Source organism: Triticum dicoccoides, chromosome 5B, assembly GCF_002162155.2.
Source record: "Triticum dicoccoides isolate Atlit2015 ecotype Zavitan chromosome 5B, WEW_v2.0, whole genome shotgun sequence".
Taxonomy (NCBI): domain Eukaryota; kingdom Viridiplantae; phylum Streptophyta; class Magnoliopsida; order Poales; family Poaceae; genus Triticum; species Triticum dicoccoides.
This window is the reverse complement of record NC_041389.1, coordinates 554,237,518-554,247,219: the sequence shown is the minus strand read 5'-3', so window position 1 is coordinate 554,247,219 and position 9,702 is coordinate 554,237,518. Positions and strand designations below refer to the sequence as shown.

General features: G+C 46.6%; 1 protein-coding gene across 2 annotated transcripts; it reads right to left on the bottom strand.

Moving 5' to 3' along the window:
- Positions 1-592: 592 nt before the first annotated feature.
- On the bottom strand, positions 593-4,338 carry LOC119311555 (exosome complex component CSL4-like). Of its 2 annotated transcripts, none has more exons than XM_037587194.1 (7): positions 4,115-4,338; positions 3,944-4,018; positions 2,097-2,185; positions 1,814-1,898; positions 1,546-1,627; positions 1,273-1,388; positions 593-859 (listed from the first exon to the last, which is right to left on the bottom strand). In XM_037587194.1, the coding sequence occupies exons 1-6, from the start codon at positions 4,295-4,297 to the stop codon at positions 1,300-1,302; spliced, it is 603 nt and encodes a 200-aa protein (XP_037443091.1). In that variant the 5' UTR covers positions 4,298-4,338; the 3' UTR covers positions 593-859; positions 1,273-1,299. The 2 variants fall into 2 exon arrangements, 1 of the variants encoding a protein (XP_037443091.1); XR_005151106.1 differs by having other exon boundaries at positions 596-859; positions 986-1,388.
- Between the last annotated feature and the right edge of the window lie 5,364 nt (positions 4,339-9,702).

Below are 9,702 nucleotides of genomic sequence, written 5' to 3'. Positions count from 1 at the left end.
CCATCTAGTTGTATCTAGTCATAGATCGTACCAACCTATCGAACTATCTATGTATTGAACTTGTTGTGTCCGGTTCTATGTTGAACTTGCTATGTCCAATCTATGAATACTATATGTGTTCAATTTATCTATGTTGTGTTGATCTATGTTGCATGGGAATGTATGAATTTGAGGGTTTGGATATGGAAGGCGCGGCTGTGTACACCGACAAATGAGGGGGGTGAGCCAACGCTCTTCACGAACGCGTCCGCAGAAGTACATGGGGCTAAAACTTGCTTTGTCAGGTTGGAGATGCTCTAACACCCAAGCACAACTATAGCAGGCCGAAACCTGTGCTCTCCCCCTAGCAGCTTTCTTATGACATACCTGAATATAACAAGCCTGCACTGCATAGGATTCCCGGAAACCCATATTGAATTTGCTTGCTTGCTCGTTCACTAGTCCAGAAGGATTACTACTTCTGCCCGCCGCTGGCAGGCCACTACAAGCAGTTGTCAGACTCGGTTCGGCGATCTACATATCAATTTGGTTATCGCAATAGAATCTCTACTCGTCGCTATAAATCTCCAGTGTAAGAACTTACTTTTCTGTGTGAGAAAAAAAAAATCCAATGGCATCGTTTGCACATTCAGTCTACAGACTCAAACCAACGCTTCAACTGTTTCCAAGCCTCGGAAGACCACAACATCACAATCTCACATAAAGCCCTAAATAACACTCAACAAACATAGTTGCGTTACACTCAAAAGCTAGTCAAAATAGCACCCCATGGGTAGTGTTAATGTGCTAAATCCAGTGACAATAATCATGCCCGGAGGACCCCAAGTTGTTGATCAAACATATCGTACACCATCAAAACCTGTAAAGCAAGAATAAAGAAATTATTGTGAGAATACCCACAAACTTTCAGTCACGGTACGCACGGGATGAACATTTGAAAGCAACAATTCAGTGCATAGAGGTGTAGATCAGCCAAACATTTTACCGGGTTACTGAACTTTTGAAAGCTGGTCAACAGTGAGGTAGACATGGTTTCATCGGTGAGCAGAGCAGAGTACACATTCGACCATAAGTTGTATACCAGGGACTAGGCTAATAGTAGCCAACTAGCCACTGTACAGGATTTGAATACATTACAGGCAATACACTAGAAATACGGGTAGTAGCTGCTTCCACTAAGAAATAAGGGCACAGTTAAGTGCGTAACTGAAACAGTCTGAGCACTGAGGCTCTGAGCGAAGGAGAAACAACCCTGTAACCAACCAAATTTACCTTCCTATCTGGCAAAGTAAACAAGATCTACTCCACTTTTGCAACTTTTCTTTGCTCGATTTGGCCAGTCAATTCACATTGCATCTCAGTCCAACTGGTTGGGACCAGCGTGCCACCTAGAGAAAAACAAGGGTGGCAGCATTAGCACAATTCTGCCTGAATCATACAATATGAGGAACAACTGTAACTAATTTCTTCACTCACTGCAGGATGCATACTTGCATCCTGAAATAAGTAGTGAGTAATTTGGTATGGCAGTAACAGAAAGCTCACCAGCTATACTTTGGGCAGAAACAACTCCAAGTTCATTCTTGGCAGTCGAAAGGTAGTATGCCCTTGCATCACCAAGAGAGAGCTTCAGCATGATGTAAGGTTTGCAATCTGGTCAAAAGTATAGAGTAATCTGGCAAGACTAGAAGCTTGTTGCTAAATAATCAGATGAATGATTTCTGGAAATAAAGTGACTTGAAGCATGCAGATGCGCATGGCCAAGACTCCAAGAGAAAATAAATAGGATGTAACATTCCTCCCTAAAGGATACAACCAGAGCTCTAACAATATCGCCAGGTCGATATGACTGGTACATATCCACCTTGTCGATCTCAGTTGCACGAACATCTTGCTGCCTACAAACATAAGAGCATGGCATGAGGAACTTTCCTGCAATACACTGTCTATTATCTACAAGAAAAACGATGAACAAAAGCAATCGACCCTAAACACTTTGGCAATCTACTCAAAGCAAAACCATACAATAAATCTATGAGAGTGGTACTAAATGGCAGCATAACAGCAACAGATATTTCATGAACAAGGGCCAATACCTTATCATGCCAGTGAACTTTTCCTTGACAGCCTTTGAGTCAACACACATTATATCTGCAGACGCCATCCTAGCCATAACCTTTGTCACCTGCAACATTAGCAACCTTCAGCAATTAGCACTGCCGCCATTAAAAACAAGTTGGCGTGCAAATCCGTCTCAGCTAAACCCGCTACAGTAAACTCCCTTTCCCCCCTTTAATTTCTTGAAATCAGAGGGCAAGCCCAGGTTCATTTTCATGAAACACTAAGGGCGTGTTTGGTTTCTTGTGTGGCACCTGGGTCGCACCCACCATGCAAAATCTATTGTGTTTGGTGGCCTGTGCGGCCTGCTCAGCCTGGCCCAACCGATGCAAAAGGAGGCCTCTCAGCCAGGCTGAGGGGCACGCAGGAATCGGCCGTATCTCCGAGCCAGGCTCGCGCGTGCAGCCGCAACTCCCGTCCCGTGTCTCCTTCTCCTCCTCCTCTCTCTCACGCATCAGATTGGATCGAGTAACCCATCGCCGCCGCCGCCTGAGCTCCCTCGTCCACCAGCGGTCCGGGCTCCCTCGTTCACCACCAGTCCAGGCACCCTAGCCCGCCCTCTTCCATGCCCACGCCGGGGGCTCGCCGACCCACCTCGACAGTCGCCTCGTCCACCACCCGTCCGAGCTCCCTCGCCGGTGCTACTCCATGCTGACGCTGGGGAACACGCCGTCCGCCACCAATCGAGAGGAAGAAGGGGAGAGGGGAGCACTTGCGTGCTGCGAGCCGCAACGGGCGCCGCGTTTTTCCCCTTCTCTCCCCTCAAACTGCGCCACCGCTCTCAATCCTTCCGGCGAGCCGCAGCCGAATCTCGTCGGCGGCATCTCCTCCCCGCCGCCCATCTGCGCCCCAGCCAACTCGTCGCCCTCCACCTCTTCGTTTGATTTTTTTTTCTGAATTGTCTAGATCGGTGATACTGTTTTCCTTTCGTTGAGAAATTTTTTGATAAATAAAAATTGAAACATGAGTTCAGTTCAGCGTTCTTTTACATGTTCCATCGAATGGTCCAGATCCAGTTGAAATGATTGAAATTGGAAGAGGAAAGCTCACAGACTTAAACTCAAATGCAGTCCACCAAACAACATCTATTGTATATAGCATCTCTCATGCAACAATATCATACAGTCCACCAAACACACATCTCAGTCAATCTCTGCATCAGCTCAACCAGGCCACGCTCACCCAGGATCCTCCATGCGATGCAGGCTAGAGCCACCCAGGCAACCAAACACGCCCTAAACTCCCCTTATCCATTATGTAAAGTCATCTTCACAGGTCAATGACGACATGATACAAGGAAAATCTTCATATTAGTACGAGATATTATTTGGGGAGCAAGCAGCTATTTAAACTTGTTTACTGCTAGGCTCAACACACGAACAATAGGATGGACGTTCACAAACTTTACACGAATTTCAAGTCAGCAAGGTTTTACAGGTTAACAAGGTCTACAAACAATAAGATGAGACGCTTATGTCTGAAGTGATACATGCACATACATCACCTCCCAAGTCCCAAGACCCAGCCTTATAACAAGGAAAAGTGTGTGTTCCTACGTGGACGTTGGTCCTTTTGCACAGGCAATGCTGGTGATTTGTGCCAGTTAAGCTAACTGCAAGCATATGCCGATACGGCACCAGCCATTCAGACATGAAAAGCAAGATTACAGACAGCAACAGCAGCCAGTTCCTAATTCAACCATGGCAAATAGATGGGTACACACCACATCCACTCAACGCTAACGAAATTCGCCGCAACACAACCCGGGCACTGAAAATCAAGCTTCACCACTCAACGGTGTTCTGGGAACAGAGAGAGATCTTACACGGGCAATGACGATGCTCCCCGGCTGCGGCACGGCCCCGTGCGCCTTGTGCCCGACCACCTCCACCGTGGACCTCTGCAGCCAAACCAAATCGATCCAACCAATCAATCAGCAGCAGCAGCGCGAGGAGCGAAGGGACGGACAGCTCCAGAAACCCTAGGTAAACCCCACCTGGTCGGAGGAGCCGGGGGCGGGGGCCACGAAGCGGCGGCGGCCAGTGACCGACGCGCGCACGGAGCGGCCGTCGGCGTAGGCGCCGCGCCCGGCCTCGAGAGACGAGGAGGGCCCGAGGAGCTCCCCCGGGGTGACCACCACCTCGGCGGCGCCATCGTGCTCCATCGCCGTGGCCGCCATTGGTTGGGGGTTTGGGTTCGGGGGAATGCGAGGACAGGGTTTCGCTCTGCCTGTTTCGGGTGACTTTTGCGGGCTGAACACTCCCGTTGATTCGAGGCCGTACGGCCCAAGCAGTTGTTCCAAAATGGGCCCAACTTCGGCTCAAAAAGGGCCCAAGTTTTTGGAGGTTGCGATTTGCTAGGGCGAAACTGGGCCTGGGGCAACTAGGGCTGTAGCCCCAGGCGTGGCCCATGTAGCCTGTACACACATAGTAGAAAAAATTTCAGCATTTGGGGGCCTTCAAGGGCGTGTTTGGTTGCCCGCATTAGGCCCAGTCTGGCCCGTGCGGGAAAGATTGAACCCATTTGGTTGGTTACATTTACTGTTGGGCGTGCACAGCACGAAACTTAAATCGCATCTGGGTCTGGCTCGCTGAAACGCTCAGATCGGCATTTTCTAGCGAGCATAGCTAAGGCGAGCGCATATGATGGGTCACTTGCACGAGGGGAGATGGAAGGGATACGAGCTGGTATGTCTTCTCCTACCTCCAGTAACCTTCTTTTTAATGTGTTCTTCCTAGCCCTTTTCGATCTACACAACGGTGCTTCGATTCGAGGTAAGCTCTACACGAAAAAGATGCACTTCAATGCTATGGTTCCATTTAGGCAATCGGTTCACATCTTTGTCAGTCGTAAGTTCTTAATTTTGTCTTCCCGTATGAAGCTATTCTAGACGAATTTTGTCACATTCGTCGCGCACGATCGATCGTTTGAAATTTCCTTTGACCAGCAGCTTAATCTCGCAGTTCCGCACAACATTCATGTTGTAAATTTTTGGTTTCGACGATCGTAGCTTCATCTCTCTTTGAGCAGCAGCCTATTACACGGTCGCCGCCATGTCGAGGTCCTCTGTCCTCTGCTTAGAGCTCTCCTATTCGTCGCTCTCGACGCCGACGCCCTTCCTCTTGATCTCCTTGCCCACGTCCTACTACACTAGAGTCGTTTTCGGTGTCGCTCATCTCGGCCTACTCTCTGTCATCCTTGTACTGCACTGACGCTGCAATGGCGCGCACACTGCTTTCTTGTGTCCTCTGCCTCCGTGCACATTGCAGTTCGCCGCGCCGCCGACGGGGTCGATCGTCTTGGCCTCCTCTCTTTCGCCCTACTACACTGGAGTCGTTTCCGGCTTCGATCATCTCGGTCTCCTCTCTCGTCCACTGCATTGACGATACCATGGCGTGAGCACCGCATTATCCTCCTTTTGTCGACTGTCTTTGCGCGAGCACCGCAACTAGTTCCCCGACGGTGTCGCTCGCCGTGCTGTCGACGGGGTCGCTCGTCCACGACTCCATGCTCGTCATGTCGGACACGGCGCCACGGCCACTATCCACCGCAGACGCCATTCTCCTGCGCATGCTGCATTTCTTCTCCCCCTCCCTCTGCTAGCTCTTAACCCTGTGTGCTAAGTGCAAGTGCTAGCTCTTAATCATATCTCATGCGTGCAACCAAACACCGTGTTCATGTGCCGCTTGGGCCAATGCAGGCAACCAAACAAAATGCACTTGCGTATTACTTAATGCAGCGACCCTAGATGCAGGCAAACAAACAATTTGCAGATGACGCATTTGGGGCTGTTTTTACTCAACCAGGCTGGGTTGAGATGTGTATGCAATACAACTACTGTTCACTACTGCAACCAAACACGCCCCAAGGCTTCAACCCATTAGTCCCAGACTTCACGTACAGGCTACACGTGACCCATGTATAACCAATCGCACAGTTTACGCTTCGATCTGTAGCCTGATCGTTCGTCACTCAAGGCAATCAAGAAAGGAAAAAAAACACCCCTCACATGATCGTCGCAACAGAAACCCTCGCTTCGCTCAAACAGAGCGCCCAAGCGCCTGCCGCCCTCGTCAACCCGTGATTGGCGATTCCCTGCCGCGCCCGTCGCCGGTTCCACTGTTTCTTCTCAATCTATTTCTGAATTGCAGTGCACACACCCAGGACAACACACTGTGTTGCACAGCGAATATCTAATTTGTACCATTAAACTTAATGAAATGAGGCATCGGGGATGGGATGATCTATTTCAAGAGGTAAATGCCTTTTGCCTCAAACATAACATCATTATTCCAAACATGACGGAAACATTAGCTATTGGAGGTCGTCCGAGAGGTCGCGGAGGCCAGATGGTAACTCACTTACATTATTTCCATCATGAAATATTTAATGTGGTGCTTGACCACATTGTTGTTGAGTTCAACAATCGCTTTGCTGAGCAATCTACCCAACTATTGAGATGCATCGCTTGTCTTGAGCCAAGAAATTCTATTGCCAACTTTGATATAAATAAGCTGGTTGAACTTGCTCAGATTTATGTCATGGATTTCTCAGAATATGAGTGCAGAGTTCTTAGGGACCAACTTGAGACATTTGTTACTGAAGCTAGAGCTGATACTGGATTTTTTTTCAGTTGCATTCATCTTGGCCAGCTTGCTATAAAGATGGTTCAAACAGATAGGCACACACATTTTCCATTGATATATCGTCTCATTGAATTGACCTTGATTCTGCCCGTCGCAACGACAACCGTAGAAAGAGCTTTCTCAACTATGAGCATTGTCAAAACTGATCTGTAAAACAAGATGAATGATGAATGGATGAATCACCGTTTGGTGTGCTATATTCAGCATGATGTATTTGTAAGCATTGACGATATTATGATTATACAGTGCTATCAAAAAATGAGGAAACACAAGGGGCTACTACCTCGTGGACTTCGTGTTAATGGTATGATTTTTTTTTGCAAAATTTCATACGAACAATTGATTTAGTCTATGTCCAGTGTCTTGATTTTAAACACTTGATTTTATGTTCGCAGATCCAGGCCCTTCTACTATTGCTGGTGAAGAAACGAGGGCCTTGAATTAAGCAAGTCTTCACTAATTTGGCACCAAACCATGTTTGCAATGATGCACTTTGTTAAACTATTTGTTTTATGGATTTTCCTCTCGGTGATAATAATGAAATTTTATTTCGTCTTGAATGTGATTATGTGTCATACTTATAACGCACATTGATGTGTGTAGTATTTGACATTATATTTAGTCAGTTAGTTTTATCCCTGGGCTTTGAGAAATCCTGGTTCCGCCTCCTTTAGGAGCTGTTCGGCAATCCACCGGCTCGACGAAATCACAGAGTCTGTGGAGCAGCTGTTTCCCCGCTCCACTTCTGGGATCTTCTGCTATGGTTGTCGAAGGCATAACTGATGCAATAGTCTTAGAAGCCTTGGCGTGTCGAGAAGCTCAAGCGCTTGCGCTTGATCTCATGGAAAATAGAATCGTTGTTGCGAGTGATTCGAAGATGATGGTTTCAGATATTGAAAAAGGTACAGAAGGGCGACATTCTTCAATTGTGAAGGAGATTGCAATGCGTGCGATGGAGTTTGGTATATGTGATTTTGTTTTCGAGGGTCGAGCACTCAATTGGGAAGATCACAGTTTAGCTAAATTTGCTAGTTCTTTAGATGTTGGTCGCCATGTTTGGCTAGGGGCTCCTCATGACCCCCTAATTGTCCCTGTAAACCTTGTTACTATTCAATAAAGCTTGGTTTACTACTAAAAAAACTGTTTCCCCGCTCCACGATTTTCAACTACAACTCCGCCTGTTCCGGGGGCTGAGTCGTGGAGCGGAGGTACTCCGAACAGGCCTTTATTCCATGATTTTATGCAGAGTGGCATGGCCAACCCATAGCCCTAGGGTGATGCCCCGTAGATCATGTAGGATCGGATGTCAGGAAAAGTAGGTTCGGATGGGGTAGCGGGATCGTCGGTAGGAGACGGTTGCTTGAACAGAAAAGGTGTGGTTCGGTGCATAAAGCTGAAAAAGTTGACGTGGGGAGTTGGGATACATATGTAGTTGGAGTCTACTTTTCATTCTTTGATGAGACTCACTAGTGGTAGCTTGCATTGTAGAAAAAAAATCAATATAAATGCCTCAAGCTACTCTTTGTCATGGGGCATTTGTATCCATTCGTCACAATTGTACATGCCCTAACTAATCACACATGCACACAACTTCGCTAGACATTTTTTTCATGAATAAGCCTCGCTAGACATGCCTATGGGATTAGATCTAGGTTGACATCTTTGGCTCGTGGAGCCTCCTGATTTAAGTTGTATTTGAATGGTCATTTTATCAAATGAACAAAGCTGAGCATTTTTAGCCTAAAAACCCTAATCAAAGTGTACACTCTCGGGGGAAATTCAGCGAATCACTTTTGGTGGGCTGGGAGCATGCCACTTGGTACGCCCAGCCACCGGCACGTGTCGCATGATGGGCACATCCTTAGGATTTTTTTTTTGCACGTGTTTTCAGCTTTTGCTTCTTTTATTTATGTTTTGACCGATTTTTTTGGAAACAGTACTTTTCCATGAGAAGCGCACTGTGCTTCCCTAAAAGGGAAAAGCACTCTTTTTTATTTATTCTTTCAGAAAGACATAAGAATTGGTTTGAATCAGAAACAATTTTATAGAAAAATTGAAATAAAAATTGCAATTTCTTTTCTTATAGAACATACACATCAAAGTCTGTGCTTCCATAAGAAGCACAATTATGCTTCCAAAAAGGGAAAACACATTGTGTTTTTCGGAACGAAATTGCTAAATCTCAGTCGACTGAGATTTAACCAAGTCTCAGTCGATGTTATATTTGTGTGATCTTACGTGGAGATCCGTACAGATTTTCTTTAGCTTTTCTTTTCTTTCTTTCTTGCATGTTATCTCACTTGACTTAGACTTGGCTAAGTCTCAGTTGACTAAGACCTAGACACACTCTTTTCGGAAAGGAGAAAAGTGTGTCCTGGCTAGCACTAGTAAAAAAAGGACCTAATATGTGAAACATTAGTACCGGTTGGCATATGAGCCGGCACTAATGCTCCCATTAGTGCCGGTTCAAATGACTTGGCGGGAGGTGACCTTTAGTACCGGTTCTTTGGGAATCTTTAGTACCGGTTCGTGCCACGAACCGGTACTAAAGATGCTGGTGCCCGGCCAGCACCTTTAGTACCGGTTCGTGGCACGAACTGGTACTAAATAGGTTGTGGCAGGCGCTATTTTTAGTCCCACCTCGCTCCCCTAACAAGAATTTGACCACCTTAAGTATGTTACTTCTCAAACCATCCCAAGCATTTGGTCTTCATTGAACTCTATGTGTAGGATCTGTGGCTGCAATAGAAGTCTTCGCCGGTTCTTAAATCGGTGGTAGATTCCTATTGACGATTTAGATTCTATACAAAAAGATCGTTGATGATCAATGTATTTTTTATATGTACTTCTGTGTAGCAGTAGCGCACGTTTTGGCTGAAAGGCGGTACTGATCAATGTATTTTTTCTGCGTTCAGATGCACAATTTAAAGAAGAAGAA

Coding starts and splice junctions, on each gene's coding strand:
- LOC119311555 (XM_037587194.1), bottom strand. CDS start 4,297: ATGGCGGCCACGGCGATGGAGCACGATGGCGCCGCCGAGGTGGTGGTC. Junction 2,186..3,943: donor GGAGCATCGTCATTGCCCGT/GTAAGATCTCTC, acceptor CTAATGTTGCAG/GTGACAAAGGTTATGGCTAG. Junction 1,628..1,813: donor ATATTGTTAGAGCTCTGGTT/GTATCCTTTAGG, acceptor ATCATGCTGAAG/CTCTCTCTTGGTGATGCAAG.